The sequence below is a fragment of the Myotis brandtii genome, unplaced genomic scaffold, assembly GCF_000412655.1.
Source record: "Myotis brandtii unplaced genomic scaffold, ASM41265v1 scaffold465, whole genome shotgun sequence".
Taxonomy (NCBI): Eukaryota; Metazoa; Chordata; class Mammalia; order Chiroptera; family Vespertilionidae; genus Myotis; species Myotis brandtii.
In genome coordinates this window covers 1,300,363-1,323,194 of record NW_005367775.1, presented here as the reverse complement: position 1 = coordinate 1,323,194, position 22,832 = coordinate 1,300,363, and the positions used below count along the sequence as shown (strand labels likewise).

General features: G+C 40.0%; 1 protein-coding gene across 1 annotated transcript in view; it reads right to left on the bottom strand.

Moving 5' to 3' along the window:
• The window catches only part of SUGCT (succinyl-CoA:glutarate-CoA transferase), a 602,125-nt gene that overhangs the window by 114,042 nt on the left and 465,251 nt on the right, over nucleotides 1-22,832 (bottom strand). Inside the window, exon 12 of the mRNA XM_014547166.1 lies at nucleotides 2,323-2,386. Coding sequence (XP_014402652.1) covers nucleotides 2,323-2,386 — 64 coding nt within the window. The remainder of the gene's footprint in view (nucleotides 1-2,322; nucleotides 2,387-22,832) is intronic.

Sequence of the window (22,832 nt, the reverse complement as noted above, 5' to 3'; positions counted from 1 at the left end):
ATTCATGTCTGATTGATTGAGAGAGGATTACATGCAGTGAGTTCATTCTAGGTTGGCCACTGACTTACTTGTTTCCTTACTATCATACTAATATTTGTATTAACTTTCTAGTGTTTAACCTTTCCTCTCATGTGTTGGGGATATAAATGACTGTCGGACCTCATCTTTAAACTTGGGGAATTAAATTGGATCAGTGGTTCTTGGGTTGTTCGTTAGGGCCGATAGTTCTAAGGAGGGGTTTGGAAGGCATGATGAAAGCAGAAGAAAGTCAAACAGCTGGAGTGCTAATCTATTGATCAGCAAAACTCTGTTTTGATCTGTTTTAGATTATCAGTTTACTGTTTAAAAAATAAAGTTAAAACTACTGGACAAAATGCCTTTTAAAGTCTTTTCATACTGAAAACTCTGTGATTACATTTTGACCACCCCCTTCCCTTTATTGCTATTACCATGACCCTCACTTAAGACATCATTACCTGAACTCCTGTAATAACTTCTTAACCTGCTTTAAGTTATACATTGTGTCATTTTACTCCCCTGCTTAAAACTAGAGTAAAATCAGATTTAGTGGGGCCTTCAAGGCTCTGCCCTGCTCTCTAGTCTCATGTCCTGCCTCCTTTTCCTCATCTACCATCCTGGCTTAAAACGCACCCAGCTCCTTCCCACCTCAGGGTCCTCTCACATGCTGGTCCCTTTGCTCAGAATGCTCTTCCCCCTACTCTCCAAATGTTGACTTCTTTACATCCTTCAGTTCTCAGTTGATAAGTCATCCTCTGATCAACTAAATTAACACAGGTCCCTCTTTCCCCATTATTCTCTGTGGCAGCACCCTGTTCATTCCCCTTCCTTGCACATACCATGAATTATAGTTATAGGAACATTTGTTGATTGCTTTTATTGCCAGCATTTCCATTGAGAATGAGCTCCATGTGGCCAGGAGCCAAGGAATCTGGTTTATTTTTTCATTCTGAGGACCCAAAGCATTGCCTGCCACACAGTATACGCTCAATAATATGAAGGAATAAAAGACTTTCTTAGCTTTTATTAACATGCTTTCCCCCTACTACCTTTCTACATGATATATCATTTCCATATTAACATATGATCTCAGTCTCTGATATGCTTATACTTGCTCTCTCTCTCTTAGTTACCTTCCTTAATTTATGGATAATGTTCCTTATACTCCTGTGCATTAGAATTTTCTATTTCAATTTTATTTATTTATCATAATTCCCTCTTATTATTTTTTAAAGGAAGAGAGAGGGAAAGAAAGAGAGAAACATCGATGTGAGACATCAATTGGTTACCTCCTGCACTAGCCCTGACCAGGGTCCGGGTCAGGGAGGAGCCTGTAACCAAGGTACATGCCCTTGATAGGAATCGAACCCAGGACCCTTGAGTCTGCAGGCTGATGCTCTAGCCACTGAGCCAAACTGGTCAGGGCTTATTATTATTTTTTTACATGCCAGTGGCCATTATCTGATCTGTTCTGGGACAATACTGTAAGTTGATCCCAAATCTTAGAAGAAAAAGGAAAAAAAAGTGCATGGTTTGTGCATAGTCTGGAAAATAGGGACACAATGAAGAATGCGGCGTGTTTTACCAGCAATCCCCAGAGTAGAGACAACAGACCTGAGGAATGGTCACATTATGATCACTAGAGAAGTGAAGCCTGTGTATGGTAACAGGTTAATCATAAGCTCTTGCTACAGTCTGGACGCTTTGAGAGGAGGAAGGAGGTTCCTGGCTACAAGGAAAAGAATTCCCCCCGGAAGTATAAAGTTGGCATTTTGGCCAAAATTCTTTGGTTGAGTTTGTTTGGTCTGAGTCAAATTACAAAACTTCAATATATTCTGAGTTTACCGAAAACATTTAGTTTCTTGATCTACAAAGCTAAGATCGAGACCCTAAACCATAGTTCAGAAAGAAAAATGCCCTGGCCTGAGCAGTCAGTAGCCTTCATTGGACACCACCTCTATGGAGCCTGGCTTCCTTTCTCATTCGCATATGAACCGCATGTAATTTCATAATATTTGCCATATCTATCATTACTTATCTGCTGGCAATTTCACAATGTACCTTTGTGAGCACATGATTACAGAAAATGGATTAGGTGATACAAGCATTTTGCTGACGGTGATAATCAGACATTTGTTAGAGCAAAGACACAACTCTGTAGCCTCAGCATGCAGTCTTGTTGGTGTGACTCTAACTGTCATCAAAAACAAAAATTTTGGACAATGTCTTGACAAGTTGTTTGGGGTATAAACATGGGGAACAGTTTATTAAGGAAGGTAGTAAGAAAAATAAAAGTTTTCAAACCTGGGACTGATATCTTCCCCACAGTTGGATGTTTCATTTCCATAATGAGGCCATTGTGTAACACCTTAAAAGGTAAAAAGAGAGAGAAAATACATTACAAATAAAATTATCTTCAACCTCAAGGTTTATAGAAAGCCACCAATTCAGTCCATTGACGAAAGATATTAGAAAAGAGAGATGCTTGAAATTTTTGTTTCAAAGTAAATATTTGATACAAAAATAACATTTCTATTTTGTATTTTACCAAGTGAAGCTAAAAAAAAAAAAAGATTCTTCCCACTCTTAAAAATATTATTTGCTCCTAAATTAGGGTATGATCTTCCCCCCTTCATCTAGGTATGATCCTCTAAATCAGCGGTTCTCAACCTGTGGGTCTCGATCTGATGGGTCACCTAAGACCATCAGAAAACACATATATAATTACATATTGTTTTTGTGATTAATCACTATGCTTTCATTATGTTCAATTTGTAACAATGAAAATACATCCTGCATATCAGATATTTACATTACGATTCATAACAGTAGCAAAATTACAGTTATGAAGTAGCAACGAAAATAATTTTATGGTTGGGGGTCACCACAACATGAGGAACTGTATTAAAGGGCCGCGGCATTAGGAAGGTTGAGAACCACTGCTCTAAATAATAAAGCTTCGCCTCTTCCTGCACTGCTTCATAGCAGGGTTTGGCCAAGGTCAACTCCAGGACAGGACAGGAAGAAGCAGACCTGGAGCAGAGGAGCCCCCTGGGGTGGCACATATGCTCCTGGCAATTTATTTGGTGGAAGGTATGGGGAGTCAGTGCAGTTTGAAAGGTGAATCAGAGCATCCAGAGGCCCAGTGACTTCTGGAAGCGGACAGATTCAGGGCTGCTGTGACAAGCAATGAACAGAGCCAGCTGTCAGGGGAGCCCAGAGTAGGCCCAGGTCAGAGGCCTGAGCAAGAGATTGAAAGCAGAGATGTTTTCAGTGATAGTGAGACCTTCATCATAAGACTGGGCTTCATCACTAGGATTCCACTGTCCTGCAGTCAGTTTGGGGCAGGTTGGGGAGGGAGGAGACAACTGAAAAAAAAAAAAAAGCCAAAGACCTCATCTTAGAGGGCCAGTTAGTTTCTCATGCACTGGGACCAAGAGGGATAGTTATTAGTATCCCATCAGGTACACAAGATGAGTTGGTCTCAGGGTTAAGATTCAAGGTCAGTTACTGTCTAACAGGGACCATCTAGCAGTGTCCAACCAGCAGAAATCTGACTTGATGCTGAATTGCTTGACTACTGAGCCAGAGATAGTAAGATCCTTGGTATATAGAGGCTGCCGCTCTTTCCAGTGGGTGGGCAGGAAAACAAAATCTGCCAGGGCACAAGTGCCCTCCCACTGTAGGGAGAGGATGAGATGGGGGCACAGAATGTGATTCTAAAGGTAAAAGTTGAATTACTAGAGGCAAAAATGTTCTATAATCCCACAAATAAAAATGCGATCAAATTGTTTCCTTTTTTGTATATTTTTTAACAACTGGAGGCTATCTGGTTATACTGTCTCAAAGAACACCCAAAAATTCGGTTTACTGTCATTACTGCATCTTCAGGGAACCATGTGTGAGTGGCTCACACTGTGCTTCACCTGCACTATCTACCAGGTGGAGAGCTCTCTCTTCCTGTTCCGTACATGGATGTAAGGACAGACTCATTTCAGCGGCACAGTAAACTAGTGGACCACAACTTCATGCTAACTGAACTAGAGCTACTCAAATCCTTGGCATATAGAGAATGGCAAGTTGTAATGGTTTCGTAGTGTTTTGAAGCATATTCATATTCCTATATAATCCTCTTACAAAGCAAAAGAGCATGCAATGCATAAACTAGTAAAAATGTTTTCCTGCTTGAAAAACTCAGAAAAAGAGGTCAAATATCTTTTTCTTTTTTTTTTAATCCATTTCTATTAAGGTTTTTTGGTCCCATTATGGAATAATCCCCCTCCCCGCGCCCTCCAAAAAAGATAATCTCATGGGTGACTTTTTAACGTTAGAACTATAACTCTGCAATGACTATCCAGGCTCCCACCACTTTTTTTTTTCTTTTTTTGGGGGGGGAAGGGGGGTGTGGTCACCACTTTTTGAGCAACATGGCAACGTGTTCTTTAAACAACAACCAAGTCAGCCCCCCTCACTGAGGGTGACGCCACACCAGATGGAGATCCTTTCTAGGGATGCCTTGCCTCTCTTTTGGAGTCACCAGCTTTGCACCCAGGAGCTGGCCAGAGAAAAAGCTTGCCAGTGTTAGAACTGTGCTATAATTTCATTCTGGTGTGGCTCGTTCTCAGCACCCGCCCAGCACAACCTCCTCCTGTGTGGGGGTGGGGGCTAAATGCCAACTCGAGGTGCTAAATCTCAGTTCTACTGAGGACAGGAACAAAAATACCGAGCTAAATTTCACTCGAAACAATTATCCGCACACTGAATCATTCTTCTCGTATCTCTGTTGCCCTCCTGACTACCTCTCTGTAATAACACTGCACTGCTACTCACAAAAGACAAAAGTGAGTGTTCTCAGCTAAATATAACTTAACCGATAGTGTTGAAATTAATTAACGCTGAATTGTAATTATGTAGCAACCGCTAAGTGTCAAACGTGAAAGGGTAGTTGGTAAAGGTCAAGGGACAGATGTCAAAGTTTTGTAGAAGCAAAAGCTAGCAGTTGATGGAAGTTTTTCACAGAAGCAGCTTAAGGAGTGTATTCCCTCCAGCCCTACCCCCATTGCTGTCTCCATACACCATTCCCCAGAAGAAACTTTGTTTCTAACCTTATTAATTCCTCTGCCTTGAAAAGCATTCTGTTTTAAGCAGAAATATAAATTTTCCTGCTGTCTGGCAAAGAAAGCTAACTGCAGTTTCTCATTTGCGGTAGCCACGGTGCCGTTACGAGGCAAAGGGGGACATGCGAGCCCCCATCTTCAGAAAGACCTGCCCTGGTTGCCACCCACCTTTTTATGTCAAGTCTGAAGTCGACAGAATTCCATAGGCTTTCTTCGTGAATCAGGTCAGATGCTCGCAGAGAGCAGTTGAGGCTGTGGCAGTGCCGTCCCGGGAAACCCTGCCTAATGACTTGGAATCTTGGAAAACTCTCCAGCCCTGTTTGTGGGGCAAGTCCTGCTCTGCTTAGTAACATATTCGAGGATCTCAGAGACCAGACCGGCTGCCTGAATTTTAACATAAATCGCCCCTCCTGCCCTTCAGGCTTATTGTCTCATCTTAGCTCCACTGAAACTGGAGAAACTGCCCCGTACCAACGTTTGTATAACATTTCTGTGGGAATCGTTACTAAATGTTCCCCTTCCTTTTCGTACCCAGGCTCAAAGCCCCAGTCTCTATTACCTTAACCTAGAAATCCACATTGAATAGTGTTTCATTGGCTGGCCACTAACAATGGCACAGGGACCTTGGCTTAGGGGCCTTCAACTACCATTTTCCCATAGGGAGGATGTCATGCCTAGAACCTCAGTCTGGCCATTCAGGATCCTCTTCATCACATATTTAGTTATTTTAAATAGGGCACGGACCTTCCCTAGATTTTTGTAGTGGATTCCGTCCTTCTTTTCTTTATTTTATCCTCTCTAAATCTTTCCTGGTTTGGTAGCTTTTCTTAATTTCATTTCTCCTTGAAATTTCAAAAGCATTTTCTTGACAAGAATAGAATTGTAGACAGTGCACCAGCATCTTTAGCAACGTATCAGGCCTATTTAAAATAAGGCCTCTCTTTCTTCTTCTAGAGTTTTACAGATTGACAGCCTAATGAGAGAGTCAAATGGTAATGTATTAATGATGGGGGGGAGGAGTAAAATGTATACCTTAAAGTTACGTGGGAAATAAAAGTTTAAGTGAAAGTAAGACAGTCCTTTTATAAAGTCCTATGGCAGGAATGGCAGGGGGGGAAAAGTCTATAATATAACACTAGCAAGAAAAAAATGAAAAACAAATCAAATAAAAATACCCACTTTATGTGAAAATCTACACAGAAAGCAAGAGATCTGGGTCAAGAACAGAAGTAGGAAAGCATATTCACATGAAGAGAGACTGCTAGGGTGCTGGCATTAAATTGTTAGGGGCACAAATAGAATATTAGGAATTAATGATTATTATAATAACTATTAGGTAACCATGCTCTGTTAACTGTGATTGTTAGAGAAAGCACATTCTAACCTCGCTGATTAGAGAAAGCACTGATCAGAGAAAGCACATTCTAACCTCACTGAGAGTTGTATGCCCTGGGACCTGGGAGCTAACATCATAAATTTTCCTGCTGTCTGGCAAAGAAAGCTAACTGCAGTTTCTCATTTGCGGTAGCCACGGTGCCGTTACGAGGCAAAGGGGGACATGCGAGCCCCCATCTTCAGAAAGACCTGCCCTGGTTGCCACCCACCTTTTTATGTCAAGTCTGAAGTCGACAGAATTCCATAGGCTTTCTTCGTGAATCAGGTCAGATGCTCGCAGAGAGCAGTTGAGGCTGTGGCAGTGCCGTCCCGGGAAACCCTGCCTAATGACTTGGAATCTTGGAAAACTCTCCAGCCCTGTTTGTGGGGCAAGTCCTGCTCTGCTTAGTAACATATTCGAGGATCTCAGAGACCAGACCGGCTGCCTGAATTTTAACATAAATCGCCCCTCCTGCACTTCAGGCTTATTGTCTCATCTTAGCTCCACTGAAACTGGAGAAACTGCCCCGTACCAACGTTTGTATAACATTTCTGTGGGAATCGTTACTAAATGTTCCCCTTCCTTTTCGTACCCAGGCTCAAAGCCCCAGTCTCTATTACCTTAACCTAGAAATCCACATTGAATAGTGTTTCATTGGCTGGCCACTAACAATGGCACAGGGACCTTGGCTTAGGGGCCTTCAACTACCATTTTCCCATAGGGAGGATGTCATGCCTAGAACCTCAGTCTGGCCATTCAGGATCCTCTTCATCACATATTTAGTTATTTTAAATAGGGCACGGACCTTCCCTAGATTTTTGTAGTGGATTCCGTCCTTCTTTTCTTTATTTTATCCTCTCTAAATCTTTCCTGGTTTGGTAGCTTTTCTTAATTTCATTTCTCCTTGAAATTTCAAAAGCATTTTCTTGACAAGAATAGAATTGTAGACAGTGCACCAGCATCTTTAGCAACGTATCAGGCCTATTTAAAATAAGGCCTCTCTTTCTTCTTCTAGAGTTTTACAGATTGACAGCCTAATGAGAGAGTCAAATGGTAATGTATTAATGATGGGGGGGAGGAGTAAAATGTATACCTTAAAGTTACGTGGGAAATAAAAGTTTAAGTGAAAGTAAGACAGTCCTTTTATAAAGTCCTATGGCAGGAATGGCAGGGGGGGAAAAGTCTATAATATAACACTAGCAAGAAAAAAATGAAAAACAAATCAAATAAAAATACCCACTTTATGTGAAAATCTACACAGAAAGCAAGAGATCTGGGTCAAGAACAGAAGTAGGAAAGCATATTCACATGAAGAGAGACTGCTAGGGTGCTGGCATTAAATTGTTAGGGGCACAAATAGAATATTAGGAATTAATGATTATTATAATAACTATTAGGTAACCATGCTCTGTTAACTGTGATTGTTAGAGAAAGCACATTCTAACCTCGCTGATTAGAGAAAGCACTGATCAGAGAAAGCACATTCTAACCTCACTGAGAGTTGTATGCCCTGGGACCTGGGAGCTAACATCGGAATGCAGTCCATCCTCCTTTCCTGAGAATTGCCTACCCTTATGGAAAGATTTATAAGTGCATGGCACCTAGTCCTGGAGGCATCCGTTCTTTACAACCCCCAGCCTCTATTACCTGTAATCTGGTCCGGGGGGGCCCAGGGCACCCACTATCTGTGACCACCCCCCCCACCATGACTTATAACCTGTAATGATTATCCCACGCCCACTTTCCCATACCTGTAATTCCTACTTCCCCATGTAATCTTGTCCTTCTAATGGATTATATAAGCAGCTGGCTTATGCTGGGGTGCAAAGCAGATTTTTGTGGATGACCTGCTGCTCTCCCATACCGCTGGCATTATTGGAATAAATGTTCATATATGACTCAACCCTGTCTCTGCTTAATTGGCTGAAGTAGTGACAGGCAGCCCAGACCCCTTGGTTGTCTGGTTACAAAATGGCATACAAATGATACATGTAAAGAGCACATCAAAGCATTATATATGTAACACATAGACACGGACAGCAGTGTGGTGATAGCCAGAGGGAAAGGGGGTGGGGAGAAGGTGGAAGAGGACAAAGGGAGGATAAATGAGGACGGAAAGGGCCTTTGCTTTGGGCAATGGGCGCACAATGCAAATGATGTTTTGTTGACTTGTACACTTGAAACCTGTACGATTTTGTGAACCAATGTCACCAGGATAAATTCAATTTAAAAAATCAATGGAATACCATCAATGATTTTAACAATACACAAGAGAACTGATCTATCCATTCACTATAAATAGAAACATAATCTATTCATTGAATGTAACAGACATCATAGAGTACCTACATGCTACCAGTGGTCGGCAAACTCATTAGTCAACAGAGCCAAATATCAACAGTACAATGATTGAAATTTCTTTTGAGAGCCAAATTTTTTAAACTTAAACTATATAGGTAGATACATTATTATTAACTTAATTAGGGTACTCCTAAGGCTTATGAAGAGCCACACTTAAGGGGCCAAAGAGCCGCATGTGGCTCATGAGCCTCAGTTTGCCGACAATGTGAAAGGGCTGGTGATAAAAAGACAAATAAACTTCATTCAAAGTATCTATGATTAGAAGAAAGGGTAGGGAATAAGAGACCTAAGCCAATTTGTAAGACATAATTTAAACTCCACAATGTCCAATAAGAAACAAGTAACTCTTCCTCCCTCCAAAGGATGCTGAAGGATGTAGGTGAAGGAGGCAAGCAGAAGTCATAGAATAAAAATGATGTTGAAATATATAATCTTAAGGTTAACAATTACAATGATAGACAAGATAACAGCAGCTATTGCTTACCCAAACTCCTGAGGGTCAAGCACTGAGTCAGGAGCTCAGCTGGGATGGGGAACTTTTCTTCTACCAAGGGCCATTTGGATATTTACAAAATATCCATAGGTCATACAAAATTATCAACTTAAAAATTAGCCTGCTATATATGGTCAAACACTTCATTCACGTCCCCTAATGCCTTGGCAGGGCCAGACCAAATGCTTTTGAGGGCTTTATAAGGCCCGAGGCCGGAAGTTCCCACCCCAGGGAGTTGTCTCCATTTAACCCCCTCATTAGCTAAACTAGGTAGGAATTACTATCATCTGCATTTCTACTGATCAAGTGGTGGAAGCCTAAAGAGGCCAAGTACCTGCCCAGGATTTCACAATTAATGAGTGGCTGCCAGGTTCCTGACAGTGAAAAGAAAAGATAAACAAGCATAATTTGATTTACCATTAACCCAACTAGCTTAGCTGATGTGGTCAATTTTGTAAAACAAATTAGTCAGTTTATGGAGGAAAGAAAATCAGCCAAATGAATGGCTTGTACTGCTTGTCATTATGAGACCCAATTCGTTCATAAACTGAACTGCTCCCTCATAGGTAGCCAAGGAAATGCTGGCTACTACAGACACAAAGTCTGTGAAAGATAAAGGATTTGGGCCCTGCCAGGCTTAGATTTAGAGGGGACAGATCCAGTGGGTGATCTTCGGCAAGGCAGTTAAGTATATGAGGCTCAGAACCCTCATCAGTAAAAAGGGAGTAAGAATATCTTTCTCAGGAATGTCCAAGGGTTAAGTGAGATGACGAGGGCAAAGCACTGAGCACAGTGAATGGCAATTGGTTCACCACTCTGCACAAACTAGGTTCAAACTCTGGCTCCACCAAGTTCCAGTGTGGCTGTGGGTCACATTCATTCATGCAACAAACATATGTAAATGTATCAACAGTAATGATTAATAATCCTATATAATAAAGAGCTAATATGCAAATGGTCATCACGCCCTCATGCCTTCACACTGTGATGCCCACACGCCGTCACAATCCATCACCAGGAGGCTGCGTGCACAGTGGGTGCACGCGGGTGGGTGGGGCTGTATGTGTGGCGAGGCGTGCACATGTGGGCAGGGACTTGATACTGTGTGAGTGGCATGGAGGCAGGACCCCCAGCTCTGGCCTACCTCTTTGGGGCAATCCACTGAGGAGCCCCAGATGGGTGGGCAGGGCCTACCTCTTTGGGATGATCGATCGTGGGGCTCCTGCACTGTGAGAGGGCACAGGCCAGGCTGGGGGACCCTCTCCCCGAGTGCACGAATTTCATGTACCAAGCCTCTAGTTAATAATAAGTATTAATTGTTATTAGTGCCACGCACTGTTAACTACTGAGGAAAAACTGGGTGACAGAACAAACAAGGTCCTTGCCTTTAAGAAGCTTACGATCCTGTAAGGGAGACTTTCGAGTTAATTGCTATCCATAGGTCTGTTATTATTACATAACTGGTGTTTAGTTCTGTGCTATATCCCCAGTGCCTTGAACATTATTTGACACTATCTGGTAGATGCTCAATAATATTTTATTGAATTTATTGAATTAAATGTATTTATTTATCTATAAAATTGAATTCACTAAGTAGAAAGTGGCTCCTTTCTAATTAGTGGAGGTGGGGGTGATTGGAGAGTTTTCTCTAATTTACTTTTTTATTTATTTTTCAATTACAATTTATATTCAATATTATTCTGTATTTCTCACTTTATGGTTCTTTGATGAACAGAAGTTTTTAATTTTAGCATTCTCAAATTTACTGAAATTTTCCTTTATGTCTGCACTTTTTAAAAAAAATATGTTTTTACTGATTTCAGAGAGTAGAAGAGAGAGAGGTAGAAATATCAATGATGAGAGAGAATTATTGATCAGCTGCCTCCTGTATGCCCCCTACTGGGGATTGAGCCCACAACCCAGGCCTGTGCCCTGACCAGAAATCAAACCATGACCTCCTGGTTCATAGGTCAACACTCAACCACTGTAACACACTGGCTGGGCCTTTATGGCTACACTTTTTATGACATATTTTAAAATGTCTTCCCTACTCTAGGTGATAAAGATATCCTCCTAAATTATCCTATAATGGTTTTGACACTGGCCAATCTATAAATATAAAGAGCTAATATGCTAAGTGTCCTACCATCCAGGAAATGATGTCACATAGCAATGCCCAGTTTCCTCTCCCTAGCGACTAACCTCCTTGCAGTTTCTTCAGCCCAGAAACATGACTTGCTTTATAGCCAGTTGGAAACACTTTACACTGTAATCAAATGTCTGTGAAGCGTTTCCAGTGCCTCATCTCATTTGATCCTCACAGAAGTCCTGGAGTAGGTAGATAGGAGACTCGGTGGAATCCCATTTACTTTTCATTAGCTGGAAAATGCAGGTTTAGAAAACTTAGAAACTTGACCTGACTGAAAAGAAGTAAGAAATGATGGACCTTGAAAATGACTTCAGGTTTTCTCACTGCGCAGAATATAGTCAAACACTGCTGCAGTTAAATATTTTACCCTTTGTTCTCCCTGCATGGTCTACAATAATAATCTGTGTCATGTTGATATTTACTGCTGTGTTGCTGACAGTTACCTGAAAGAGAAGTTGGGGTGCTTCACTGGGCTGGAAAAAGTTTAGCTACATCAGAAAGCAGGTCTAATTAAGCAAGTTTATTCTATATGTATAAAAGGCTAAGTTGGCTAGCACATACATGGTACATATAAAGCTCTCGCTGGCACCAATCACATGCATGTGTTTTGATCTGTCATTGTCAAACGTGAATTTGGTTGACACTTCTATTACAGAGAAAGGGCAAATAGCAATATTAAAATATTTCTTCTAGTTAATTTCCTTTCAATGTGTACGAATTCGTGCACCGGGCCACTAGTTTATAATAGAAGCTCACAGCAAGTTTAGGATTAGAGGAATTACTCTAAAGATAACATCATACTTAATGGTGAAAGACTGAATGCTTTTGCTTTAACATTGAGAACAAGACAAGCATGTTTGCTTTCACTACTTTTTTAAAAAATATACTTTTATTGATTTCAGAGAGGGAGAGAGATATTGAAACATTAACAATGAGAGAGAATCACTGATTGGCTCCCTCCTCCCTGCACCACACTGGAGATCAAGCCCACAACCCGGGGCTATGCCCTGACTGGGAATTGAACTCATGACCTCTTGGTTCCTGGGTCAATGCTCAACCGCTTTCACTACTCTTATTTAACATATTACTAGAAGTTTTTAGCCATTGCAATATTGAGAGATAAAGACATAATTTTCATAAAGGCATACAGATGGGAAGGATGAAATAAAATAATAAAGAAAGAAAGAAATGTAATGAATAAATGGAAAAAAATTGTAAAGGAAGAAATCATACAGATCAATATGACTGACTGCATAAAAAATATTCCTAGAACTAATGAATTTGCAAGGTCAAAGGTGCAAGATCAACACAAACATCAGTCACATTTGTTTACCAACAATGTAAATAAGGGACCCAAAATCAAAATACAATATCATTAACAATCACTCCAAAAAAAATACTTAGATATACACTTAACAAAATGTGTACAGACTCTGTATATTGGAAATTACAAATGCTAAAGAAAGCAATCAAAGGGACCTAAATAAATGAAGAAGCATACCATGTCCTTAGTTCTGAAGAGTCAACATCTTCATTTATCCATAGCTTTCATGTAATTATTACCAAAATCCTAGAAAAGTTTTTTGTAGATATAGAAAATGCTTATTCTACAATGTACATGGAAAGACATGGGTGTCAGAATAGCTTAAATAATCTTGAAAATAAGAATAAAGTGAAAGAGAATCTGTCTGGCCCTAACCGGTTTGGCTCAGTGGATGGAGCATCGGCCTGTGGACTGAGGGGTCCCCGGTTTGATTCTGGTCAAGGGCATGTACCTTGGTTTCGGGCACATACCCAGTAGGGAGTGTGCAGGAGGCAGCTGATCAATGTTTCTAACTCTCTATCCCTCTTCCTTCCTCTCTATAAAAAAATCAATAAAATATATTTAAAAAAAGAGAGAGAGAATCTGTCTGATATTAAAGTATACTATATAGCTGCTAAGAAAGGCATTGACAGAGGGTTGGCCACATAAATCAATGGAACAGAATAGAGAACTCAGAAATATATCCACACAAATATGCCCAAATAATTGCTGACAAAGGTGTAACTGCAGTTGAGGAAGGATAGCCTGTCCAACAAATGGTACTGGAACAATTGTGAAAAAAAGAACAAAAAATCCTCCACCTAAACCTCATATCCTATACAAAAATTAACTTAAAATGGACCATGGACTTTAATGTATAAATTTAAAATGACAAAACCCTAGGAAAAATCTTGGAGATTTCTCTGCAAAAGCTCATGTTAAGAAGATGAGAAAGCTACAAACTGGGAGAAATATTTGACAAGGGACTAGTATCCAGCATATATGTAAGAAGTCTTACAATTAGACAGTAAAAACACAAGCAACATAAGTAAAAAATAGGCAAAAGGCATAAACAGACATCTCACCAAAGAGGATATAGAGATTGCAAATAAGCACATGAAAAAGCGGTCAATATCAATAACACTAGGGAGATGCAAATTAAAAGCATAACAAAATATTAGTGTCAGATGGCTAAATTTTTTTAATTGACATCAAATACTGGAAAAGAGAAACTGAATCACTCATTCATTTCTAGTTAGAATGGAAAATGATGCAGATATTTGGAAAAGTTTGGCAGTTTCTTAAAAAACAAAACAAGCAAACAAACAAAATCAACTAAACATACAGCTGCATACATCCCAGGAGTTGCACTCCTGAGCATTTATTCCATAAATCAAAATTTATATTCATACAAAAACCTGCACTGAATGTTCATAGCAGTTTATTTGTGTGTAATAGCCCCAAATGGGAAACAACACAGATATCCTTCACCTGGTGAATCATTTTCCAACTGTGGTACATCCATATTATGGAATATTCCTAGGTAAAAACAAGAAAACTGTTGATTCATGCAACAACTTGGATGACTCTTGAGGGATTTATGCTGAGTGGGGGGGAAAAGCCAATTCCATAAGGTTACACAGTGTATGTTTTCACTTAATAGCATTCATTGTTTTAAAAAGAACTTTAAACTTTATTTTCAATTACAGTTTATATGCAATATTATGTAGAGTTTCAGGTGTAGAGCATAGTGGTTACACAACCAGATACTTTACAAAGTGATCCCCCTATATTTCCAGTATCCACCAATCACTGTACATAGTTATTACAATACTAGAAGCCCAGGGAACGAATTTGTGCACCTTGAAAGGAACTCTGGCCCGTGAGACTGAGGTGGGCACAGGTCTCCGCCCATCCTCCACACCCCCGCCCAGCCCCTCCCACCGCAGCTTCCAGTCCCCTGTCTGCCAGCAGCCCCACTACTGCCACTGCTGCTCCCACCCACTGATGGTGTGGAGTGATTGGGGCTGGTACCAACAGTGGCTGCGAGCAGGGCCGGCGCTGTCAGCTGGTGCAAGTGGCGGCTACTGCCCTGATCGCCCCCCAGGAGCAGGAGGAGGTGGAGGAACCCTCAGGGGTGACTGGGGCCAGCAGCTGCCTTGCACCTGCTGACATCTCCAAACAATCAGGACCGGCGCCAGGCGCCAGCAGCAGGTGCGAGCTGTGGCTCCAACACCAGCAGTGGGTGCGAGCAGGGCCAGCACCAGAAGCAGGTGCAAGCACCTGGACCGTGGCACATGGGAGCAAAGGATTTTCAATAACCACCAGAGGCTCGCCCCAATGACAGCTACCAGCACCCCGCCTTGGTCTGGTGCCACTGTTCACCTGCTCCACCATCCCACTGCGGCCAATGCCCACCATGTTCTGCACTCTGCCGCCTGCTGCTGATACCCGCATTGTTTTGTACGTGCCCCCTGGTGGTCAGTGCACGTCATAGCAACCAGTTGTTCAGTTGTTCCGCCTTTTGGTCTATTTGCATATTAGGGTTTTATAAATATAGATTGATGACCATTTTCCCTGTGTGGCACTTTACATTCCCAAATTGTACTTATTACTTTTGAAACTATCAATTTGTACTTTTAATCCCTTCATATTTTTCATCCAGTTTCCCCAACCTCATCACCTCTGGCAACTATTACTTTGTTCTCTGTATCTGAAAGTCTGTTTAAATTGTGTTTGTTCATTTAGTTTTTCTCTAGATTCCACATATAAGTAAAATCATATGGTATTTGTCCCTCTCTGACTTATTTCACTTAGCATATACCGTCTATGTCCATCTGTGCTGTCACAAATGGTAAGATTTCATTCTTTTTTATGGCTGAGTGATATTCCATTGTATATATGTATGACCATTTTTTATCCAGTCATCTCTTGATGGGCACTTGGGTTACTTCCATATCTTGGCTATTGTAAATAACGCTGCAATAAACATAGGAGTGCATATATTCTTTTGAATTAGCGTTTGGGTTTCCTTTAGATATAAACCCAGAAGTGGAATCATTGGGATGTAAGGCAGTTCCATTTTTTTTTTAAGGACAATCCAGTTTTCCATAGTGGATGCACTAATCTGCATTCCCACCAACAGAGCACAAGGGTTCCCTTTTCTCCACATCCTCACCAACATTTATTTGTTGACTTATTGATGATGACCATTCTGACAGGTGTGAGGTGATATCTCATTGTGGTTTTAATTTGCATTGCTCTGACGAATAGAGATGCTGACCATCTTTTCATGTCTATTGGCCATCTGCATGTTATCTTCGAAGAAGTGTCTATTCAATCCTTTGGCCATTTTTTTAACTGGAAAGATTGATTTTTTTATGTCGAGTTTAATTAGTTCTTTATAAATTATTGATATTAACCTGTTATCAGATGAATAATTGGTGAAAATGTTGTCCCATTCAGTAGGTTGTCTTTTTTTTTGTTGTTCATGGTTTCCTTTGCTATGAAAAAAATTTTTTTAGTTGATATAGTCCCATTTGTTTATTTTTCCTTTTCTTTCCGTTGCCTGAGGAGAAAAAATATTGCTAAGATAAATGTCAAAATTTTACAGCCTATGTTTTTGTCTAGAAGTTTTATGGTTATGAGTGTTATATTTAAGTCTTTAATCCATTATTAGTTTATTCATTTATATGGTGTAAGAAGGTTTCATTTCTTTTCCATGTATCTGTCCAATCTTCCCAACACTATTTATTGAATTGACTCTTTATTCCATTGTATGTTCTTGCCTCCGTTGTCAAATATTAATTGACCATATAGGCTTGGGTTTATTTGTGGGGGTCTCTATTCTGTTTCATTGATCTATATGTATGTTGTGATGCCAGTGTCATACTGTTTTGATTACTATAGCCTTGTACAATACTTTGATATCAGGTAGCATGATTCCTCAAACTTTGTTCTTCTTTCTCAAGATTGCTGTGACTATTTGGGGGCTTTGTGGTTCTATATAAATTTTTGGAATTTTTTTTAGTTCTGTGAAAAACGTTATTGGTATTTTGATAGGAATTGTGTTGAATCTATAGATTGCTTTGGGTAGTAAGGACACTTAATTATGTTAATCCTTCCTATCCATGAACACAGTATATGCTTCTATTTCTTTGTTGTTGTTGTTGTTTTATAATTTCTTCCTTTGGTATTTTATAATTATCCAAGAACAGTTGTTTTACCCCCTGGGTCAAATTTATTCTAAGGTATTTTTTTAATAAAATTGTGAATGAGATTGTTTTCTTAGTTTCCCTTTCTGATAGTTCATTATCTATATTATAAAAAGCCAGTGGCTGGAATGCCGGAACACCAGAACAACCAAACGACCGGTCACCAGGAGGTGCATTGATGGGTCCCAAGGGGGCGGTGGGCAGGACTCTGGGTCTTGCATGATTTTGCATGCTGGGCCTCTAGATGGTATATAAAATGACACTGTGTTTTGAATATTTATTTTCTATCCTGCAACTTTACTGAATTTACTAGTATTCATCAATTCTATTATGTTTTTGGGGGGAATATTTAGGGTTCTCTGTATACAGTGTCAGGTCATCTGCAAATAATGACAGTTTTACTTCTTTCTTTCCAATTTGTGTGCCATTTTGCCTTTTATTTCTTCTTGTTTGTTTGCTGTAGCTAGGACTTCCAGCACTATGCGGCATAAAAGTGATGATGATGGACATCTCTGTCTTGTCCCTGATCTTAAGGGAAATGCTTTTTTGTTTTTCCCCACATATACCCTGATCATGTTGAGATATCTTCCTCTCTGTCTTGTCCCTGATCTTAAGGGAAATGCTTTTTCGTTTTTCCCCATTGAGTATGACGTTAGCTGTTGGTTTGTCATATATACCCTGATCATGTTGAGATATCTTCCTTCTAGTCCCACCTTGCTTAGATTAATCATAAATGGGTGCTGGGCTTTCATTTGGAATGTTTGGTGTCCACAGTGATCTTTCTCCTTATATCTGTGTGCACCCAAGTTGGAACACTAGAATCTTATTATAGTGGGGAGTGGTACTGAACTCTTGAGAGACAGCATAGTGTGGTGGAAGGGCTCTAGGCTAGGCCATCAGGGAGACATGAGTATGCCACTTTTCTTCTGTTGGCTGAAGTGCTGTCTAGAAGCTTGGGTATAGTAAGATGCAAGTAATATTTTATTGAGGGCTTGCTTTCTGTCTCCTTGATGGTAGTGTGTTGTAAACTTTATTGAAATTAAATGTATACTGGGATCTAATTACAATAAGGCATCACTTAATTTGGCATAGCAGTGCTTTCTCTTAGTAAGTCCACAAGAATATGAAGAACTGCAGGATGTAACAAAGCATCAGCATCTGCTTCCTTAACAATTCCTCCTTTAATAAAGTTATGTATGCCAAATATGTCTGACTCCTTATCACTCTTGAGACAGTATGATGTAAGTTTAACCAGGAAAATTTTTCAGGATCAGGAAACCAGAGGATATAATGTCATGGCACAAGTGATATCTGAACAGTCACAAAGCCAAATATCAACTGATACATGTGACAGTTACTCAGTCCTGTATCACAAGGAAGCACTGTTATTTGTCTACTTTATGTCAGCCATTCTAGAGAACCATAACCACCCAAGGGGCAATTAAGCAACTGTCCTGTGACTACAGAAAGATCATCAACACAGCTCACCACATCCTCCTTGCACCCAATTCATCACTTGCAAAATTTGCTCAGGTTCAAAATAAACAAATAAAACGCAAAAACAATTATGACAATTAGCATGTTTTTAAGTGAAAAACACTAAGGTGGTGGTTGTAAAAAGCAATAAATTCTGTGTTTTAATTTTACATTTTGGTTTGGTGGTCATGGGAATTTGTGTTGGTGGGGAAATATTTTGCTTGTTGCAGGCAGATGTTTGTTTGCTCTAAAGCAAGAAGTAAGGAGAACTATTTTAGGAAGGAGTCTGTATGACTAAGGTTGGGGGAGATAAAATTGATGTGTGAGCAGGGTCACTGATAACTTTGTGGGCAAGTAATCCTTTGGATATGCCAAGAGATTTTATCACCCAAAAAGGCTGAGTCATACATATGTAATTTTGGCTTGAATTAGTTGGAGTGTGGCGTGGAGGAGTAGGGATGGTAATACGCAGAAAATAAAACAGAGAGACATAAACTTAGTCCAGAGTTAGGCCTGAGCCTCTTTCGACACAGTCAATTTTCTCAGCTAACTTTTTGCATCCAGTGGCTCATAATTTCAGTTCCATGCTATCAACCTGCCTTACAGACATATTTTTCAGCCAGGATATTCATGGCACTGTCACATCTCAATGGAGTAGCCAGAAAAGTGCCTCTTGCTCTGGTTTTCCTAACATGAGAATCATGGGAGACATTGTCTTCGAAATTCTAGCTGTATGTTCTGTTATCTTTTGGACCTGACACTTGACACTACTTCTCTAATTTGGACATTTTGCTTCTGCTCACAATGAGCTGAACCATGTGGTCAGTAACCTTCGAAACAGGTACTATTAGAATTCTTATTTACAGATGATTAAACTAACTTAAGAAAGACACTTGCTGACCCTTGAACAGCTAGCAAGGCTGAGAGCTAGAATATATCCTAGAAAGCCTGATTCAAGAGCTTGCACCTTTAGCCACTACACTACAACTTCATCTTTTGATAGAATCCAAAGTGAAATTCATTCATATAAAACTCTAGTCTATGACACCTCATACTATTTACTTCAATTCAGATCAAATTTATTGAGTACTTGCTATGTGCCAAATGGTAGATAAGCACTTGAACGTATTGATTCTTTTAACCAACACTTACTAACAAATACCTTTGCCAGGTGCTGTGGAAGAGGACAGGGATATAAAGTTAAGTAGGTGTGGTCCCTTTTCTCAGAGACTACATGTCACAGATGATTATAAACCAATGTGATAAATGCTTTAACAGTGTAGGATTCGAAGAGGAAGCACCAAAGTTGTTCTGAGCTGACCAAATAAGATTTTACTAGTAGTAAGGTCTAGTAATAGGATTCATGTGCAAAGAAGATAACATTGGGGATGTGTGCTGGTGGTGGAAGCATATTAAAAGTCAAGGAGTTTGAAAGAGTGTGATGTACAGGACTCTATAAGTGTTTGATGCTGCCTTTGGATGAGATGAGACTAGAAAAGTAGTCTAGGGCAAGAGTGTGAAGTTTTTGTTTTGATTTCTTGTTGTTTTTTGTTATTTTGATTTTTTGTTGTTTTTTGTTATTGCTTTGTTGTTTGTTTGTTTTTTGTCTGTGCTAAAGTTTGGGCTTTATCCTATAGACCAGAAGTCACAGATAAGGCCAATCAGTGAAGCAGACTGGGGTCACCAACATTAGGGAAAACAGGAAAGCATATGCCAAGTTGAAGACAATAGCTGCCTCTTTGCTCACATAGATTAGATCCAGGCTTTCAAGACCATGTTCTTTCATGAAAATTCATAAGTTCAGGTTTATATGTGAAATCTACACATTTTTAATCTAGCATCTAGAACCACAGAATTCCTAGGCTAAGCAAAATTTTCATTCTGCTCATAGTAACTAAACATTTTATCTCTATGACTCATGCATTCAAAATTACACAAAAAACGTTTATATTAACATTTTGACATGATAGCAACATGTCAAGAATCAATGTTTGAGAATCTAATCTGAACAGGATGGGTCATTTGAAAGAAACCACACCTACGATGTTTTTTGCTGAGCCTTACATGGCCCAGCTATCAGACATGAAGAGCATAACTGAATGTTTTCAGTGGAACGTCAATAAAAATGGGTGTATGATGAGAAAAGGCCCTTGGGACTCACGTAAATGAAAAGTGCTTACAAAAGAGGAGAATGGTCCAGTGGGCTAGAGTCTATTGGTGAAAATGAGGAAGGGTGGCTGGCCAATAGTTTCCAAAATATCTACTGAGAAGAGGGAATCAACAACTGTGACTGACTGGGAAATACAAAAATAAATTCGTATCTCTTGGATAAGCTAAAAACAACTTCCAGGGGACAACAATAATTGATTTTCTACCAAAGAAATCATGACATCTTTGTATATAGCATGGAAAAATATACTTGTACCGAGCAAAAATGAAATCTCAAATGGCATGAAATCCTTGTATAGAGAAAAAGTTAGTACGATAGCTCACCGTGAGCAAAGGAGTCACTGACAATAACACAATGCCATTTCTACTAATATATTATTCAGTAGTTGACAGCCCACAGGGCCTCACCTGTTTCTCCAAACACAATATACATAGGCTGTGCAGCCTTTCAGTCACACACACAGTGCTCTGCCTCAAGAGCCTTGCTTCAGTTCCCCATTCATCTTTCACCTGCCAGGCAAGTGGTGAGCCTTCTTTATATATCATTCTTTGTTTTCTTGGTGCAAAGCCCTTTAGCTAACAGTGTTGCTATCAATAAGCACTAACTCCTTCCCTGCTGATGAAGTTCATTTCTGGCATAACGCTGCCTATTTTCAAGCAGCACCTGCGTAGTGAGTTACAGTGCGCATACTCTTATGGTGGTAGGGAGTCAACCCCATGCCGATGTCCGCCAAAACAAAACCCTGGCAACTCGGTAGGTTACTGCACTGCTGTGGAACCGCAGCTTTTCTTCCACTCCACTCCACATATAATCTCTCTCCATGAGCAATTATGCCAGGCTATAAGATGCTGCCTTTACACATCTAAGAAAGAGTTCAGTGCCTGCAGCATACAGATTAGTATTTATTAGGTAGTAATTGCCAATACTTCATGAATGCTTACTATGAGCCAAGCATTTTGTATAGATTATTTCCTTTCATTGCCTATTAGCCCTGTTTTACCAAGAAACTGAGGTCCAGAAGGTATGTAATTTTTAAGGTCACCCAGCCAGTTTAAATAGCAGAGCTGGGATCTGAATTGGGGCTGCCTGGTGCCAGGGCCAAAGCTACCCACCCCTGTTTAATACTGTCTAATAACTGCCTCCCTGGTTATCAAGATATCTATTATTTTTCACCAGGAGTTGCTCGCTGCCTCTCTCTGTAATAAACTATACTCTTCTTACTCCCTCTGGTGGGTTCCTTACCTAAAAATTGTATCCTCATAAATCAAGGCTGCCAGAGGGTTTAAGGCAATAAAAATAAGGAAAAATCCAATTTCTTTCTGGAAAGAGTCCAGAACTTTCATCAAGAGCAGAGCAATTCTGGGAACTAGAGACTTGGATTAAATCTGCTGAAAATCAAGATCAAGGTAGGTATACATGATTAATTATAGGATTACCAAGAGATTATCCCTAGAAGGGAGCATATGAGTCAAGTGTGAGAAGAGAGCATTCTGGTGAGTCCCAATAGTTAACAGAGACAGGGACAACAGTGTGGTGATCATGGGGGGGAGGGGTTTGGTGGGAGGTGGGAGAGCTATAGCAGGGATACCTTGTGATGGAAAATAATAAAATATAATAAAGAGAATTTTTAAAATAAAAGGAAAAGGGGGGAAGGCTTGGAAAGTGTGTGGGAAAGGAAAGGTCTCTACTTGCCCGAAGCCTTCTACAGCCCTTAATGTGCCTTGTTGGCCACCTTCTTAATAGGTAGGGTTTTATCTAGAACAGCCGTGGGCAAACTACGGCCCGTTTGAAATGAATAAAACAAACAAAAAAAAAAGACTGTACCCTTTTATATAATGATGTTTACTTTGAATTTATATTGGTTCACACAAACACTCCATCCATGCTTTTGTTCCGGCCCTCCGGTCCAGTTTAAAAACCCATTGTGGCCCTCGAGTCAAAAAGTTTGCCCACCCCTGATCTAGAAGGAAACACTTTAAAAAGAAAAGTCTAAGAGACTAGATCTAAATTATTCCATTCACAAAAAAAGAAATGATAACCATGTGGCATCATAGAGGTGTTAGCTACAGTCATATTGCAATATATAAATGTATCAAATAAACATGTTGTACACCATAAACTTATATGTTATATAGCAAATATATTTCAATTTAAAA